Source organism: Siphateles boraxobius, unplaced genomic scaffold (assembly GCF_051911475.1).
Source record: "Siphateles boraxobius isolate OS27281-9 unplaced genomic scaffold, OSU_SipBor_1 53, whole genome shotgun sequence".
NCBI classification, from domain to species: Eukaryota; Metazoa; Chordata; class Actinopteri; order Cypriniformes; family Leuciscidae; genus Siphateles; species Siphateles boraxobius.
In genome coordinates, this window is record NW_027509175.1 from 9,382,056 (window position 1) to 9,401,362 (window position 19,307).

General features: G+C 41.0%; 1 protein-coding gene across 3 annotated transcripts in view; it reads right to left on the reverse strand.

The window, feature by feature from the left end:
* LOC143714255 (receptor tyrosine-protein kinase erbB-4-like) overlaps window positions 1–19,307 on the reverse strand; it is a 188,575-nt gene that overhangs the window by 23,391 nt on the left and 145,877 nt on the right. For all 3 annotated transcript variants that reach the window (XR_013195432.1, XM_077205345.1, XM_077205346.1), the window contains 8 exons: window positions 13,366–13,498; window positions 8,580–8,673; window positions 7,671–7,825; window positions 5,319–5,363; window positions 4,902–5,034; window positions 3,796–3,918; window positions 3,614–3,712; window positions 1,749–1,934 (listed from right to left, as the gene is read on the reverse strand). Coding sequence is in view for 2 of the 3 variants with exons in the window: in XM_077205345.1 (XP_077061460.1) it covers window positions 1,749–1,934; window positions 3,614–3,712; window positions 3,796–3,918; window positions 4,902–5,034; window positions 5,319–5,363; window positions 7,671–7,825; window positions 8,580–8,673; window positions 13,366–13,498 (968 nt within the window). In the remaining variant the exon portion in view is untranslated. The remainder of the gene's footprint in view (window positions 1–1,748; window positions 1,935–3,613; window positions 3,713–3,795; window positions 3,919–4,901; window positions 5,035–5,318; window positions 5,364–7,670; window positions 7,826–8,579; window positions 8,674–13,365; window positions 13,499–19,307) is intronic.

A 19,307-nucleotide genomic window follows, 5' to 3' on the forward strand; every position in this document is an offset into this window, starting at 1 on the left:
AAGTAGTTGAAAATCACACACTGAAAATGCTGCAGTCCAGCTCAAACATCTTGAAACGTTGAAGGCGTCAAATTCGGTCTACTCTCTCTCTGGCATCTAACTTTCTCTTCAGTTCAGCTGTCATGTTTCTCAGGTCTAGGCGTGAGAGAGCAACAGGTCTGGAAATTCACTCACAATAAAATAAGTTTCTAGTTTCTCCAAGAACACAGCAGGAGGAGGAGCCCATGCCCTTGCACTACATGCAGGTTCTGTATGATAGGAGAGCCCGACGCTGAGATCTAAAAGGACTGGGCAGCAATCACAGGTCACTGGGTGAACACAGCAGGGTTATCTAATGGACGATTGAGAGGATTAATATCCTGAGGACCACAGCAGGTGAGAAATCAAACACAGATACAACCTTAAACTCTCCAGCTTCTATGAGAGATGACATGCTGGTAAACAATCTCAGACTGAACAGTGATTATGGCTCTCGATTGAGGACAGTAGATTTTCTTTCTGTCCAACACAGAGGGAAATTTAGTTCTATATATATATTTTATGATCATATGATTTAATTTGCCCAGCTTGAATAGTTCATTCTCGTTTAAAGCTTTAACAATGCTTCGCCTCACACAATTTCTTCAATGTCTTCAGCAGCATTTCAGTCTCATGTTTTATATGCACATTTTGGACATTTTATTCTAATCTTGGCTTTTGCATCCAGTATTTGCATGCAATACATTAAAATCTGCATAAAAATGCATCATCGTTCAAAAGTGGGGGGTAAGATTTTGTAATATTTTTGAAAGAAGTCTCTTCTGATCACCAAGGCTCCATTTATTTGATCAAAAATACAGTGATAATAGTAATATTGTGAAAATAAATAAACAATATAATGATATGTTTTAATGCATTTTAAAAAGTAATTTATTTCAGATTTTTCAGCTTTCTTTACTCCAGTCTTCAGTGTCACATGACCATTCAGAAATGCTAATTTGCTGCTCGAGAAACATTTCTTATCATTATCAACGTTGAAAACAGTTTTTAAACATTTCCAATTTTTGTGGAAATACAGGATTATTAAATGAATAGAAAGAACAGGATTCATCTTTTTGAAATCTTTTGTAACATTATGAATGTCTTGACTGTTACTTTTATCAATTTAATGCATCAATGCTGACTAAAAAGGATTAATTTCTTTAAAAAAAAAATAACAGTACAGTATAATGTGGATGCAAACCGGACTACTTATTTTATAGATAGACACTGATTACTGGTACTGGAGTGAGAAACTGGACTGGCAAATGACACAACCTGGACTTCAACTTGCATTGACTGTTTGAGCACCACAGCTAAATACATATTTTATGCAATGCTGAGTAGGAAATGGGTAGCTGAGAATATTTCCCCTGAACTCCTTCATACACCAGTCCATTACATAATGTTTCAATCACAGAGCTGAAGAAAGAAGATTTTCTCTTTAAACATGGCAGGGGGCAGTTGCACTTATTTGGCGCATGAGACTTCTTCCTTCCTTCGAAGCACTTCTAAGAACGTCCTTGTGTTTGATGTGGTACCCGACTGAGCCAAAGCAACTGAGTGTTTAGTGGTTCAGCAGCCTGCAGATATGTGTGTTCAGTGAAAAAAAAAACTTCAAGCCCAGTGCATTTACTATGAACTCTGGGAAGGGTATGTAGAGATTCATTATTTGAGACAATGTTTTTCACTGTACATGCTCAACAACAAAGGCAAAAACACAGCCTTACCTTTGCGATCTGCACGCACCAGTTGAGCAGCAGCTGGGAGCCGATGTTCTCCTGGTGCTCATGTACGTAGTCCAGCAGGCAGCCGTGGGGCATGAGCTGAGTTACCAGCTGAATAGTGGGACTCAAGCAGACCCCCAACAGACGCACTAAATGAGGATGCTCCATGCTGGCCATGATCAGCGCCTCCTGGAGGACAACAAGAGAAACAATGGAAATTTGCTGTTTTCATCAACACTATGGATCATTTTGGTCAATAATGTATTATGTGAACTCTAGGTCCAATTAGTACTCCTAACTTGGGTTGGGTATCACCAACTACCTCATGATACAATACATATCGGGATATCAACATTGAATGAACATCAAAACTGCTCCAAAACCATAAGGGAGGCCTGGAATGACTGCAAGAGAAATTTATAATCTGGGGTTTCAGTCTCTCTCTCTCTCTCTCTCTCTCTCTCTCTCTCTCTCTCTCTCTCTCTCTCTCTCTCTCTCTCTCTCTCTCTCTCTCTCTCTCTCTCTCTCTCTCTCTCTCTCTCTCTCTCTCTCTCTCTCTCTCTCTCTCTCTCTCTCGCATCTCATAGAAGCAACACTGAGATACGTTACTGAGCATACAGTGACAGATCACAAAATATACTCGGAGAGGAAAGCTTAAAGGTCATAAGTGTAATTTAAAATTTGTATTATTTTAATTCAATTTATTAGGATTTATTACACCATTCAAATTTACAGTACGACATTTATAATGTTTTTCCATTTCAAAAAATTCCATTTCAAATAAATGCAGTTCTTTTAAACTTTATATTCATCAAACAATCCTGATAATCTCAAACATATTGAGCAGCACAACATTGATAATAATCAGAAATGTTTCTTGAACACCATATCAGCATATTAGAATGATTTCTGAAGGATCATGTGACACTGAAGACTGGAGTAATGATGCTGAAAATCAGATTTGCATCACAGGGATAAATTACATTTGACAAATATATTAAAATTGTAATATTTTTAAATTTCTTTTACTGTATTTTCCATCAAATAAATGCAGCCCTGGTGAGCATAAGATACTTCATTCAGAATCTTACCGACACCAAATTTTGAAATGTATTGCATATTTAAGCAATAATTCAGTTACATAAATGAAATGCAAAATGAGCCTGGTTTAAAAAAACCTGTTATCCATGTGAACAGCTCCCCTTGTGTTCAATACAAACAGCTTCCTTTAACTTTAGCATGCTGTTAAGAAATCAACTCAAAGCCCATATGGCTTCAAAAGCAAGAGCTTAAGTTGTTTAGTTATGTTTATTTAACGTTAAATGTATATAAAAATGCATGTAATTGCCAGAAATAATTGTGTTATTTGATTTGCACTGTTAGCTATATTCATTCACTTGTTTGTTCTTGCAATATAATTTGCAAATGATGGTCAACAGTAAAGGTGACAGAGCTCTGACACTCCCGGTTTGTCATGTGCTTGTGTTATAGTCCTGTTTGTTGTGAGCACATGCTTGTCATGTGTTTCCTTGTACCATGTGCTCTCCTGTGGATTGTCTAGCCCCTCCCATCTTGTTATCTGATTATTGATTAATTTGCCCCACCTGTCCTCCCTAGTTACCCCCTTTTGTTTGCTTCCCTATGTATTCTCCGTATACTGAGAATCCTATGCTGGTTGTATCTATGTATCCTTGTGTTCCTGTTTCCTGCCATAGTTCTGTTGTATCATGAGGCCTGTCATGTTTTCCCCCACGGGGAGTTTTTGTTTCATTTTTATTATAAAATAACCTTCATTCCTGCACTTCAATTCTCGCTTCACCCTTTCACCATTCTGTGACAAAAGTGAGGTTTAATTATAAATTACTCACATCCATAAATTCCACATTGGCTTTAGGTCCTGTACTTTCATTGAGTATCTTTATGGCCACTGGGATTTTCACTGTTTCTCCTTCTGGAATCCAGATTCCCTTATAAAAAACAAAATGGCAGCAGAAGTTCAGGAAACATGCAGAACTCATAAACGCATGAATCGTAAAAGTGAATGTAGTACCTTGTAAACCGTGCCAAAGGCTCCTGTTCCCAAGATCTTGACCCTCTTAAGCTCCGTCTCCTTCAGTATACGTAACTGTGCCTGGTTTGGCGCCGTGCCGCTCGGCGTTAAAGGCTCCACCAACTGCTCAAAAAACATAATCAAAATTCATACATAACTACAATACCTACTTGAACTTCATCTGCCAGTGACTAGTTGGCACCATTATGGACGGCATGATTTCATTATGTTTTCATTTGGTTACAGTCTGTGTTTTGCCAATTTGCTCTACTTTTTTCAGTTTAAATTGCCAGGTTTTTATTTCCTCTTCTTTACTTCTCGAGTCATATCACTCTGCAGTGGTTGACAATCTCATCATGTATTCAGTTCAAAATACTTATTTTAACCTTTAAGGATCTTCATAGTGTTGAACGTCATTATCTATAGTATGTGATCTACAGCATCCATATATTCCTCCATGTATGCTCCGGTCCTCCGAATTCAGATTGCTATACTATTCCTTAGGTTTCAACTCTTTAATATGGGTGACAGAAACACCTTTTAAATAAAACGTCCTATGTCATTATGGTTGTTATATAGACAGACCCTATTTCTAAATAATTGATTAATCCTGATATTGAGTATATTATATGTTTTATGTCTTTTAATAAAAACAACAACAAATAATCCTGCAACTGTGGATTTATCTGCAAGAAGTAGATACTAAAACAGTAAATCAATTTGGGGCTATACACTCCCTAACAAAACCGCAGATTCCATAATATTGACTTTATTTCAAATGCACATTCACACACATACTGGCTGCCGAACATTTTGAAGTTCTTACAGAAGTTGCCATTTAAGGATCTGAAAATGATCTCCATTATTCTATTTGAGGTTTCCCGCCATTGAAGTGAGAGAGGCACTTTCAAATGGAAAGTTAAGACTGGCTATAGAGCCCACAGACCCATCCATGCACCACAACACCAATTTCAATGGCCAGGCTTTCTGTCTGCATTTTGTTTTTCAGACTTTGTGTCTCCTGATATCAAATGTTTATAAAATTAGTGCACCGCATCCAAATTATTGAAACTCCTTTTAAATGTTGGCAGATTTTTAGCTCTCACCTCTGTTTCTAAGAAACGGCGTAACGCTCTTTTCTTCTTGATGCTCTTGCGACGGAAAAAGATGGCAAATCCGAGCGCCACGATTACGACCACAAACATCCCGCCAATCACCCCAGCTGCAATCAGAGGAGTCCTGGAGGAAAATATACCATTCAGTTCAAATTCAGTTTTTCTTTTTGGTTTCGTTCTATGCACAATAAATATGAAAAGTTCTTTAGTTGGAAACAAGTGAAAATTATCTGTAAAGATTTTGTAATGTTTTGAATTGTATTTAATTGATTCTTATATATATATATATATATATATATATATATATATATATATATATATATATATATATATATAACCAGTGCCTTGAATAGTTTGGGATAATAGAAAAAGAAACAAAACGTATGAGGAAAACATTTGGGTGTTTACCTGTCCAGCATCCCAATGCAATCTTGAATCCGGGGTCCAGTACACCTGTGATACAGATAATTAGAACGAAAATAATAATAAAAATATTATTAATACAATAAAGATTACTAAAACAATGATGATAATAAGGTCTAATAGCTTGTCGCATATACACTACTGATCAAAAGTTTGGGGTTAGGTTTTTTTTAAAGATAGGCAAAAACATATTACATTGATCAAAAGTGACGATAAAGACATTTACACTGTTACTAAAACATTATTTCAAATAAACGCTGTTCTTTTTAACTTTCTATTCATCAAAGAATCCTGAAAAACTGTATCATTGTTTATACAAAAATAAGCAGTAAAATGTTTCTTCAGTTCTGAAGGTTCATGTGACACTGAAGACTGCAGTAATGATGCTGAAAATTCAGCTTTGACATCACAAGAATAAATTACATTGTAAAATAGAAAAAGAAATAATGTTTTACTTTAAATTTCACAATATTGCTGTTTTTACTGTCATTTTTATTTGATCAAATAAACGCAGATGAGCATGCCTTTCAAAATCATGAAAAAAATCTTACTGAGCCCGAGCTTTGAACAGTAAATGTGCACCATGTGATCTACCCAGTCATCTATCTAGCATTAGCCTCTTTGATGATCATCTCAGGAGCTTTACATACTGAAATAAGGCATGTTGGAACACTGTGACAGTGGTGACCGGGTTCAGTAATCATAGAGAACCACGCTGAAGAGCCCATGCATGACAGTAACCAGCGGCAAAGACTGTCACCCACGAGATGAAGGGATCGCAAGCGCTTTGCTATGGTGTCCTAGAGCATTGCAAGAGCTTTGATTTGAGAGCCAAGACAGACCAGAACAAACCAGAGGCTCAGACTGGGTGGATGTCTCTTGTGTGTCCATGCACAGTGTGATCTGCCTCAGATCTACGGGACGTGACACCGAAAGTCTGTGGAACTGCACCCGAATTCGTCATCCCACTGGGCAGTTAAAGTTTAGATAGTTACATGTAGATTTGCGCTGTTTTCAATGAATGGGATTTCCAAGATGAAACTGAGCAAAAGAATTGCCTAGAGCAGGGCTAGTGAACTTCTGAAAGCTCAAGATCCTTTAGTCTCAAGTCACACTCCTAAGTTTTAAAGCTATTCTTTTAAAAGCGAGTAGGCTAATGTATGTGTGGTATGCATTTCAATGAAATATATTATCAGGAATTTTTTTGATTATTTGTATTTTATAATGTTGCAAAAATTTTCTATTTCAAATATATACTATTCTTTTGAACTTTCTATTTATCAAAGAATCCTGAAAAAAAAGGGTACAGCAAGACTAAAGGCACACAGGGGTAAATGGCGCATTTGACTTTGTTCTGTTTTAAACAGCTAACATCACTAAATATCTCCCGGGCGTCGACAACGCATCGTCAATTCTTTTAGATCGCGTATTTGATAATGCACACTGCGTGATTGTCACTCGTGTGAACGAGCATCGATTTTCTTCTGATTTCGGGTATTTCGCAAAATCTGTCAGCGAGTGAAAATCGGGGTTAAAATCATGCAGTGTGAACTTGGCATGATTTGATCTAATATTTAATGTGTTTTCAAATGTAGATTTAAGTAGCATATAAGAATCGATAAAATTATTGACTATACTTTGAGACAAAGTACTTGTTAATGATTTTCAGTTTTGTTCAAGGTAACAAACAAACATTCAAACAAACAACTTTTATGATTTTTATGATTTGCTCTATCAATGTTTAACTAAAACATTTATTTTTTCTGCAATAATACTATGGTACTAGTCAAAAGCACATTGTACTCTATATCAGATTCCACCGTTTTCAACATTGATAATAATAAGAAATGTTTCTTGAGCAACAAATCAGCATATTAGTATGATTTCTGAAGGATCATGTGACACTGAAGACTGGAGTAATGAAGCTGAAAATTCAGCTTTGCATCACAGAAATACATTTTATTTTAAAATATATCAAAATAGAAAACAGTTATTTTAAATTCTAAATAATGTCTTACAATATTACTGTAGTTTAACAAATAATAGCATCCTCGGTACGATGAAAATTTTATTGGATAAGCCATAGGTAAAGTTGCTCTAAACATCGTCAAATTTCTACCTTCACATGGTATTTATTACATGGTATTTATAACTTGCTCTTTATTATCAAGGCAAGAAGACATGGAAAGATGTTTGTACTGTAATTATTGCAGTTGCCATGATGATGATAAAATCACAGGGCCTCAAAAAAAAGAAAGAAAAAAAAGTCTATTTGTGTTGAGTAGTGCTGGGCTGGAGGAAAAAGCAAACACACATACAGGCATTCATTATGCTTACCCCTGGGTGCAGTTGGGGTGGCAGGGATGGCACTCGTTGTTGGTCTCAGCATATTTGAAGATGAAGCTGTTTGCTCCCTGCAGACCATCAGGGCATTTCTCCACACAGTTGGGCCCATCTTTCAGATGCAAGCATTTCACACAGTGATCTGGACCCTGGACCCATGCAGACAAAATGCAGGAGAATCACCTATAAAATATTTGTCTAGGAGTCGTACATGACAAATCAAGAGGGACAAATAAAGAAAAACAAACTACTTACAATAATGTTATATTGATGCTTAACCCAAAAGAAACACTGTAATATTTTATGCACATGTCAAATATTGGTACTTTCTTGTGAGTTTGAGCAACATTAAAATGTCATTAAAGTTTTACTTAAGTCACATAGCGGTGTTGACAACATAAATTCATACATATTTGATATAAATAATTGCCAATTTTGAAGTTGGTGTCACACGGTTGGGTGAGTTCTTATGTTCTCTGACAGCTCTGATGTTTGCTAATTATGCAGCTTAGGAATTGAGATGGAAAGACAGGTTATCTTAAGAAGCTGACAGCTTTGTTCATCTGCGTTTAAAGTCTAAAACCACTGCACTTGCATTTTACAGAAAAAATAGAGTACTGCTAACTTAATTTGCAGACAAATATCCAAAATGTCACAATGATGCCCCTGGTGGGTGGGGCTTAAGTAGTGAAGTCAAATTAAAATGTATTTTAAAAATTGTCAACATTAAATTAAATTAATTTTATCTCTGTAAAATTGTAGATTTTAAAATGGTGTGAAAGTCAAGAGTGGGATTTAAAAAAAATCATTAAAAAAAGGAAAGTTAATACATTTTTATTAAGAAAACATTTTGTTTTTCTTTGGATTATATTAAGAAAGTTAAGCATTGCTTGGTTTACTTACAGGGCCATGACAGCTAAGAGTTTTATCTTCAGCCTTTTCACACTGGTTGTCACACTCCACACACACAGATCCATTGGCAAACTCTCGATCATCTCTAAAACATTCAAACAAATAGCAATATTCAGACATTTATATATATTATTTCTATTTGGCTGTTTATGCGTAAACAATTGTGTTTTAAATATTCTTTTAATTCTTATTTTATCATGCCACTCAGTCAAAAGAATTTCAGTCAAAGCACATATACATAACATGATGTATTGTCTCAGCAACAACACATACAGCAGGTTTTGTTTGGTCTCCGACTCATCCTCCATGTCTTCTTGAACCATGGCCAACTGAACCACAGACACTACATTCACACACTGGTGAGAACTTGGCTAATATGCTAGTCGGCTGAGTAAGATCCATGAAAAAATAATGGCATTTTAATTAGAGAAATCTTGCACTGGTCTGAGAGGATAGAACAAACAGTCCTCTTTAAATTTTATCTAAGCAGATGGCAGCTCAGATTGTGGGAGATACGGCAGAGGAGCTGCCCAGCAGAGCCATCAATACCCTTTCCTTTGTTCGTTTCTATCAGCCCGTGTTTCAGAGGGGAAATTTTGAGAGGCGGTTCCAAAACAGGGGAAGATGGTGCCTTGTCAATAACAGAGTGAGGATCAAAGAAACCTTCAAGATCTTAAAACATCGGAAATCGAGTGTACGAGCACTCAGTTTCTCACACTGGAAAATGTTATGGTCAGAATGGGTGCTAATGTGAAGCCCTAAACCAACTTAACTAATTTCCAAGACCTCCATCTACCTATCTACCTACCAACTCAAAAGGGCTACTTTACCACTGGCAAAAGGGGTATTCTATAAAACTTGGCTACCTATGCATTAAGAAGGAAAAAAACGAAATATGCGCTACCTGACTAGAAAACAGAGAAAAAAAAAGGCTGTTAATAATGCACTGGGCATGTTGCCGTCCAAAGCCCTCCCACCAGTCTGCTATGGATATGCTTAACCATAGTCAAAATACTGCCTTGCTTTTGTAGGAAATACTTCTTAGCAAAATTATAGTCACAATGGTGTCGACTTGTATTGTCACAGGGTGCAAGAATTCAAAGAGTACACTTTTAGCGGGAATTAGTTTTTTCCGGTTTCCGGTGAGGATCCAGCGCATTGTAGGCTGTGGCAAAAGGCTGCAAATAATGGTAATGATAAGTTATCAAAACTGGTAATACTAAAATGTGCTTAAGAGAGTGTGCAGTTATATTTTCTTTTCATCATGTTTTCTCCTTCAACTTGCATGCACCTCAAAAGGTGTGTGTTTGTTTTGCTGTTCTATAAAAGGCTGCAAAGAATCATACACATTGAGAGAACACCGTGACAGAAAATCTGAAAAACCTCTGTATGTAGACTTCATTGTATTCCCCTCCAAATGGCGGGGAACAACTGAAAGAAACTGCCAGTTTTCACAAAAGCCCTGGAGCGGTCCAAAGTCTGCCGGATGAAGTCTTTTTACTGACAAATAAATGTGAATTTCTAACATCTAGGTTACATATGTAACCCCAGTTCCTAGAGAAGTGAACGAGACGCTGCGTCGACTGACATTATGGGGAGACGCCCCCTTGGAACCCGGTTTCTAATGCACATGTAACAACACGCCATTCATGGCTGACAGTTGCACCCCAGTGTATTTAAGGGCGCCTGACAACACGTCATCAGATTCGATTTGTCTGAAGGAAGATGTGCAGGTAGGGTGACCACCCGTCCTGCTTTGCGTTGTACCGCACAGCATTTTCACCCCTTGTCCCGCACGTCGCATATTGAGAAAATGTCCCGCATTTTCATCAGTCTGTTGGTTTTTAATATCATATTAAGAAAACGTGCATGCGTTCTTTTGCCTTTTTAAGGAAGCATTTTATTTATTCTTTTTGCGGCGTAGTTTTTCACTTTATATTTAACAGCGCTTCGTCAGATGTACAAATACAACAGCCGTTTTTTAAATCCTATCCAATGGTTGAAAAAAAAGGAGTAGTAGGAGTTGGACTTGGTCAGAACTGTTTTGAAAATAGTTACCTCCATGATGCCCACTGCCTTTGGGCTCAGTGATGTTGAATTTAAATGTCATGTAAATTGTGATGTAATGGTGTTTTCTGGAAGGGACTAAAAAACAAAGAATTTTTAACAGCTTTTTAACAGAACACAAATGTTTTTATTAATTTAGATAAACATTATGTAACAGTTTCAGGTTATGTTTTAGTGTTGGTAACGTCCCACATTGTCCCACATAAACTTATAATCGTCCCACATTTGGTTTGTTTGATGGTGGTCACCCAATGTGCAGGTATGCCTGAAACATGGCAACGTGACACAGCGTCTTGTTGGCTTCTCAGGGAACCGGGGTTGAATACGTAACCTAGACGTTACATTTCGAGGGAACCAACACTGCGTCGATTGAAACAAATGGGACATCAATACTAACTACACCATACTGACCAGTGATTAGAGCAATCTAAAAACCCTTAGCACTAAAGCTCCAAGGCCATAGCCAATAATACATTAGTTTGTGATGGTACACACCTTGCACAACATTGCTCCCAGTAACTAATATAGCAATGATAGGCAAGGCCCTGAAGCTTCTATGCTCAATTGGAATCTCAAACTTGTCCGAGCGATGCTCCAGGATAGTCTAGATCCCTTAGAGCAATGCTACCAGAAAAACAATATAGCCTCGGCTAAGTTTATGACCCACATCTAACAATTTCCAACCGTAGACTGGGGCAATGAGAAGGAGTATAACCTTTCTTAATATCCAGACCTGGAGAAGGTGACAGAGAAGAGAGTAATGACTCAGGAAGGGGAGTGGAAGAAAGCGAGGAGAAGAGGAAAAGAATGAAAAAGTCGTGTTGTTAGAAAAAGGGGGGTGCTGTTACACGTGCCTCAGAGCAACGCAGTTCTCTCTCGAAAAAAGACATTGTTCATTTACATACAACCAACTTTGCAACAAAGCGGGTTGACGTTACACTTTAAAAATGAAATTCAGCAAACATTATTTAAATTGATTCTCTAAGGCTCCTGCCTAACAACCTACCTACAACAGTCAAATGGATATTTTTATTTTAATATCTAATTCAGCACACATTTAAAATGATTCTCTAAAAAAAATACCTACCTACCTAAAACTCTTGTCTAAAACTTATTTTTTCATTTTGTTTTAATTTTTAATTTTTATTTTAATTAAATTGATTCTCTAAGTAATCAGAACCTCTAACACCCTTACTGCCCAAATTCTTGGTTGAACAACTGGAGCGGTTTGGCACATCATAGACTCCACACAACGGCAGCTGATTTAAAGCACAATTAATTGAGTATAATGAGACCCCAGTTCATTCTCTAAAAATATGACACTCCCCCACAGCTGATTATTGTTAGGAACAAAATTACATTTTTCTGCCACAGGGAATCCTATTCAGATGTTGGTCAGAGTTGCCATTGTTTAATGACAGAAAAGCAGTGCCAAGCATAGAGCTCTTCTCTGACGGTCCCAGAGGACCAGAATGTAAATTTGTTGTCAGATCAGTGTTTCCTCTTTGTCACTCACAGATGGCAGTGTCTTCTGAGCTCGCTTGGGACAGGCCGTGGAACAATTAACTGGATTTTGGCCTGTGCAGTAGCACTGGCCAGACATAGTGCTGCGGCATTCTGCGTTCAGACTAACTTTTAGATGAAATCCATCCCTCTCTCTGAGTCTTTTAATCTTTTCTCACACATCCCCAAGGCACAAGTTTACGCAATTCTGTTTACAAAGTGACTAGGGGCAATCTAAATGATAGATAGTCTTCATAAAACAAACAAAAAAAGACTGCAGTAACCATGGCCCAATAATCTAGTGATGTGTACATCAGAACTTGTGGAGTTTAAAATGCTTGCCCACACAATGGGTCTTATTCATGAAACATTAGCAGAATGAAGTCATGTAACTGGTCTGTAAAGATAAATAAACTGTCAACTTGACAACTGACCACTCGACTGGATTTTTGCATCTAGGTTTCTTAAATAGATATTGATCCAAAAACGTAGGCTTACATAATTAAAATTAGTGTTATTAATGAATTATGTTGTGAACTATATGATGTGCATTATATGAATCATAATATAAAATGTTTTTTAAAAGGATAAAGAAACTCAAAGACACTCAAAAAGCAGAACAAATGATCAGTATCCTATCTTTTTGCAATATTTTGTGGTTTTGATATTTTGATAGTCCCCCAACAGACATTCTACTGACTTAAATTTGCAAGTACATGTCAACTTATTCCACTAACCCGAACTTACCGGTCTAGTAACAGTCTACAGCCTACCAAAACACTAATAAACGATAGTATATTGCATCTTTTTGCAATATTTTGTGGTTTTGATATTTTGATAGTCCCCCAACAGACATTCTACTGACTTAAATTTGCAAGTACATGTCAACTTATTCCACTAACCCGAACCTAACGGTCTACTAACAGTCTACAGCCTACCAAAACACTAATAAAAGATAGTTAACGTAGTTGTAAAGTTACTTATTGTTAGTAGAATGTCTAAAGTGTACCATTGAAGACAGACAGATAGAAGGATAGATAGATAGATAGATAGATAGATAGATAGATAGATAGATAGATAGATAGACAAGTACCACTTTTGACTGGTGCTGTAAATCTAAATTTCAGCATGATTCTAGCAGAGCCGATCGTATTTGTCCTTGTTTCTTCATTATCTGAAGTCTGTGTCCAATTTGTCTTTTACTCACCCATCATAAAGATTACAGGATTTTACACATGTCCTTCCTCGGCTCAAGTATTTACAAGAGAGACATTGATCTGGACCGGGACCCCAGCATCCTGCCGCTGAACACAGCGAATCACAAACCATCTTTTGCTGAGCTGCAGAAAACATTCAAAGAAATTACTTTACACTCGTACACGGCCAATATGGACACAAGTTACACAATAACAGATTTTTTAAAGGCCACATGATATGCATTGAGGTTTTGTTTTTTAGACCATGTCATCCAAATACTGGTGTACACATGGCTAAACATCTATATGTTCCTGTGGCGAAAAGGACGGCCGGGGGACGTGAGAGAACGGCGCGAGGCCGGTGGTGCGATTGCTAATGAGCAACACCCCGGTCTCGCATCTCTCACGGAGGAGCGGAAGCATATAGGAGGAGCGACGACGTTGATGATCGAGAGAGGAACAGGCCTGTATTTTAGTTGAGTTTTGTTTTTTGTATTTGTGTTTTATTTTAGCCAGCAGTCGTCCGCGAGGGGATGCTGGCCGTTATGTTTATTTTAGGTAAGCCAGCAGTCGTCCGCGAGGGGCTGCTGGCGGTATTTTAGTTTGGTTTGTTTTATTTTAATAAAGTTATTTGAATGTTAGCCGGTTCCCGCCTCCTTCTTCCCTGAACATTGCTACAGTTCATCCCCAACTTTCAATAGAAAATATGTTGAGATATTTTATTATTCTAAACTGCCCATGTTAGTTGTGCAATGTTTTAAATACATATCGTTGAGGTTAGATATTGCTACCTAATCCATGAATCAGGACTGTTGAACAATCCAGGGATATCAAACTACTGTGATCGGTAGTGTGGAAAAGAGGCCAATGATGAGCCAGCTAACAGCGCGATTGATCCTGCACACCACACACTTATTATCACACTAATTACATAAAGTGCGGCTTGGCAGTGTGGCACTGTGGGAAGTGTTCTGCAACTGTCAACATCTCCATTACAGATAAGCCTGTGCTTCTCCATTTCATCAGTTCAGTGAATTCTTATCACACATAAGATATTGCCCTGTAAAACGATTGTCTTTATGTCCTATGTGTCCCAAAGTTGAAGTCTATTGTAATTTATAAACTGTCTAACCTACTCTACTAGTCTATTACTAAGTCTCAAGTACTCTAAGATGATAACTCGGTTGACAAATTAAGCAAATACTGTGTCAATTGTACACATTCAGCCTAAAATTTATTAGATGAAAAAAAAAATGTTTTGCATAAAGACAAGAAAGCCTTCTTTTAGGACCAATAAGATATACAGTAAGCATTTCCACCTAATTCTCATTATTGTGTGTGTGTGTGTGTGTTAGCGACATTTTTTGTCCCCATAAGGAAAACAGCTTATAAATCATACTAAGTGATTTTTTTTTTTTTTTGAAAGTGTAAAAATGCAGGAAGTTTTCTGTGATGGGTAGGTTTAGTGTAAGGGGATACCATATGCTGTTTGTACAGTATAAAAAATTATTATGTTTATGAAAAGTCCCCCCAAAAAACATCACATTTTATTCCTAAAAATCTGGTGAAAATGTATTTTATTTTTTGGGCTGTTGACAATATTCTCTTCAAAAACTGGAATATATCAATAAAAATGAAACAAAAATAGTGAGCCTGGCTTTAACCAATGTTGATATTTATGTTCTGGAGATTTATGTAAAGTAGTGTGTTTAATTAGATTAATTAGATTCATTTGCATATGTAAACATAACATTTCAGAATACAATTTGTGGCGAGGGGGGCGTGGTTCAGCGAAGTCTGTAGAGTGATATTTTTATAAAGTGTACGAGTCCCAGCCACGCCGACCCCTGTCTTCTTCGATCACACCAACACTGAACCTTTGTTACACTGGTGCCGGAACCCTGGATGGAAGAAGAGGCCGCCGCCAGACAGTCCCCGTCACCACTTGAGGACATCATCCACGCGCTCGCGGGACTCCACATGCAACAACACCAGGCACTGCTGGCCATGGAGGAGCAACAAGAGCGCCGGTTTGAGACACTCCTCCGGGCCCAGCAGGAGGACCGTGAGCAGTTCCGGAGCTGGATGGACCGGGAGCTTCGGGCCATACCATCGTCGCCAGCTCCAGCCTCGGCCCTGCCCATGCCCCTCCATAAAATGGGCTCACAGGATGACCCCGAGGCCTTCCTCGAATTGTTCGAGAGGTCGGCCGAGGCCTGGGGCTGGCCGCCCGCGGACTGGCCAATGCGGCTGATCCCATTGCTGACCGGAGAAGCCCAGATCGCCGCACAACAGCTGCCAGTCCAGAACCTCCTGGTCTATGAAGACCTCAAACGCACCATCTTGCAGCGGGTCGGCCGGACCCCGGAGCAGAGCAGACAGCAGTTCCAGTCACTGGAGCTCGGGGAATCTGGCCGACCCTTCGTCTTTGCGCAGCAGCTCCGGGATGCGTGCCGCAAGTGGTTGATGGCCGACGGACGCGACGTCGAGGGAGTTATAGATCACGTGGTACTGGAGCAGTTTGTGGCGCGGCTTCCCCGGAAGACCATGCAGTGGGTCCAGTGCCACCGCCCGACGTCACTGAACCAGGCCATCAAGTTTGGCGGAGGACCAGATGGTGGCGTGCCCAGGGGTCGGCGAACCCCTACCAGCAGTTTGGAGGACCGGCCCTACGGCTGAGCCTGTTCCCGCATCCAGAGCGCCGCCAAGGGGGAACAGCCTCCGCCACTGCACCTCCTGCACCCACGCTCTCCCCACGCCAATCGCTTGACCCGCTTCCCGCCATTGGGGCGGCAGGAAGGACTGGGCCGGCCTGTTGGCGTTGCGGGGACCCTGGAAATTTTATCGACCGGTGTCCAGTGATGGAGGTGGGGACACTGGTCAGGGTCCCTGACACACCGCAGGCTGCCCCCGATCAAGCTGGTTTGTACCAAATACCAGTGAGCATTAAGGGGGGTACCTATCAGGCTTTGGTGGATTCAGGGTGTAACCAAACCTCCATCCATCAAAATCTGATACAACCGGAGGCATTGGATAAGAGCCGCACGGTTAGGGCCGTGTGTGCACGGGAAGGTGGTGGATTACCCTTTAATGCCAGTCATTATCCAATTTCGGGGCCAAAAGCATAGTGTGGAGGTGGCCGTTAGCCAAACCCCCCGGGACCCGTTAATTTTGGGGACCAATTGGCCGGGGTTTAAAACACTATTTGGGATTTTTGTGTGCGGGTGCTTCTAGGACAAAAAGGAAGCAGGAGAGGGGAGCGGTCGCTCAGGTTGGAGAGGCTGTGCCGGGGCCCTCGGTACCTGTCCCAGAGGATCGGAACGCGGTTGAAAGAAGAATTTTTTCAGAGCGTGATGACTTTCCTCTGGAACAGTCCAGAGATGAGACGCTTAAAAATGCGTTTGACCAGGTCCATACAATCGACGGGCAGCCCCTCCACCCCGACCGACCGCCCTCATATCCTTATTTTGCTATCATAAAAGATAAGTTGGACCCAGGACACCCAGTCAAAGCAAGATACAACTCAGTTATCAGTTCCAAAGAGCCGCCGGGAAATGCTTTTCCAGGCGGCTCACTGTAATCTGATGGCTGGGCATTTTGGGCAGGCAGCTACACTAAATCGTTTAATGACCCGATTTTTCTGGCCGGGCATTCACTAGAACGTGCGCAAGTGGTGTGCGTCTTGTCGCGAATGTCAGTTGGTGAATCCACCGGCCAACCCAAAAGCACCTTTGTGCCCTCTTCCCTTAATGGAGGTCCCCTTCGAGAGAATTGGAATGGACCTCATCGGGCCATTAGAACGATCTGCACGGGGGCATCGCTTTGCATTAGTCCTGCTGGATTATGCAACGCGATACCCAGAAGCAGTGCCGCTCCACAATATTTCGGCTAAAAGCGTGGCGAGCGCACTGTTTCAGTTAATCTCCCGGGTGGGAATCCAAGAGATTCTCACCGATCAAGGCACGGCGTTCATGTCACGCACTATTCGCGAACTGTACGAATTATTGGGCATTAAATCGATCCGCACCAGCGTCTATCACCCACCAACAGACGGCTTGGTGGAACGTTTTAATTGCACGTTAAAATCCATGATTCGTAAGTTCGTGCGGGAAGATGTCAAAAATTGGGATAAGTGGCTAGAACCACTCTTGTTCGCTGTACCCGAGGTTCCCCAAGCCTCCACGGGGTTTTCCCCCTTCGAGCTTCTCTATGGGCGTCAGCCCCGCGGGGTGCTGGACGTGCTTAGAGAGGTTTGGGATGACAGACCTTCGAATAGCAAAAACGAAATTCAGTATGTCTTGGACCTGAGAACAAAACTCCACACTTTGGGGCGGCTCTCCATGGAGAATTTGTTACAGGCTCAGGACAAGCAAAGTCGGCTGTACAACAGGGGAGCTAGACTACGCAAATTTGCACTGGGAGATAAAGTACTTGTATTGCTCCCCACGTCCAGCTCTAAATTACTCGCGAAGTGGCAAGGGCCGTTTGTGGTCACACGGCGAGTCGGGGACCTCAACTATGAGGTTGTCGGATCAGATAGGGACGGGGCACATCAAATATACACCCTCAACCTCCTTAAAAAATGGAAAGAGGTGGAATCAGTGATGCTGGCGCTGGTGGTAAGTGGGGAGGAGGATCTCGGTCCAGAAGCGAGTTCAAATTCCCAATTTCTCGCTCTGGCATTTGGAGGAGACCACCTCTCGCTGTCCCAAATCACTGACATACGTAATTTACAAGCGGAGTTTACTGATGTGTTCTCGCCCCTACCTTATCACAAGGTGAATGCTGTGTCGAAATTCGATGCGTATCTAATGCTGCGGGTTGACGAATTACTTGATCGTCTCGGTACCGCTTGATTTTATTCGACACTGGATTTGACAAAAGGGTATTGGCAGATCCCCTTATCTCCAATATCTAAAGAAAAAACTGCTTTCACGACGCCGTTTGGATTACACCAATTTGTTACTCTTCCTTTCGGCTTGTTCGGGGCTCCCGCAACCTTCCAGCACCCGATGGACAAAATTCTCCGGCCGCATACTGCGTATGCCGCTGCTTACTTGGATGATATTATCATCTATAGTAACGACTGGCAGCGGCATACGCAGCATTTGCGAGCTGTCCTCAGGACGCTGCGAGGGGCGGGACTCACGGCCAACCCAAAGAAGTGTGCAATCGGGCGCGTGGAAGTTAAGTATCTGGGCTTCCACTTGGGTCATGGACAGGTGCGTCCCCAAATTAATAAGACCGCAGCAGTTGCGACCTGTCCGAGTCCTAAGACCAAAAAGGAGGTTAGACAGTTCCTGGGGCTAGCTGGATATTACAGAAGGTTTGTGCCTAATTATTCGGACCTCGCTAGCCCCCTGACTGATCTGACTAAAAAGGAAGCACCAGATCCTGTCCAGTGGACGGAGCGGTGTCAGCAGGCCTTTACTCAGATAAAGGCTGCTCTATTTGGCGGACCGCTCTTACAAGCTCATAACTTTTCTCTCCCTTTTTCCCTACAGACAGACGCGTCGGACAGAGGGCTGGGCGCAGTCTTGTCCCAGGAGATAGAGGGTGAAGAGCGGCCGGTGCTGTACATTAGTCGGAAGCTCTCAAAGAGAGAGACTATGTACAGCACCATTGAAAAGGAAGCTTTAGCCATCAAGTGGGCCGTTCTCACCCTCCGCTACTACCTCCTGGGTCGAAAGTTCACCCTCTGTTCGGACCATGCTCCCCTGCAGTGGCTCCACCGCATGAAGGATACCAACGCGCGGATCACCCGTTGGTATCTGGCTTTACAGACTTTTAAATTCAAGGTGATCCACAGGCCGGGTGCACAGATGGTTGTGGCCGACTTCCTCTCCAGGAGGAGGGGGGAGAGGGGGGAGGCTGCAGGCCGGACGGCTCCCCGGCCTGAGTCGGGCGGTGGGGGTATGTGGCGAGGGGGGCGTGGTTCAGCGAAGTCTGTAGT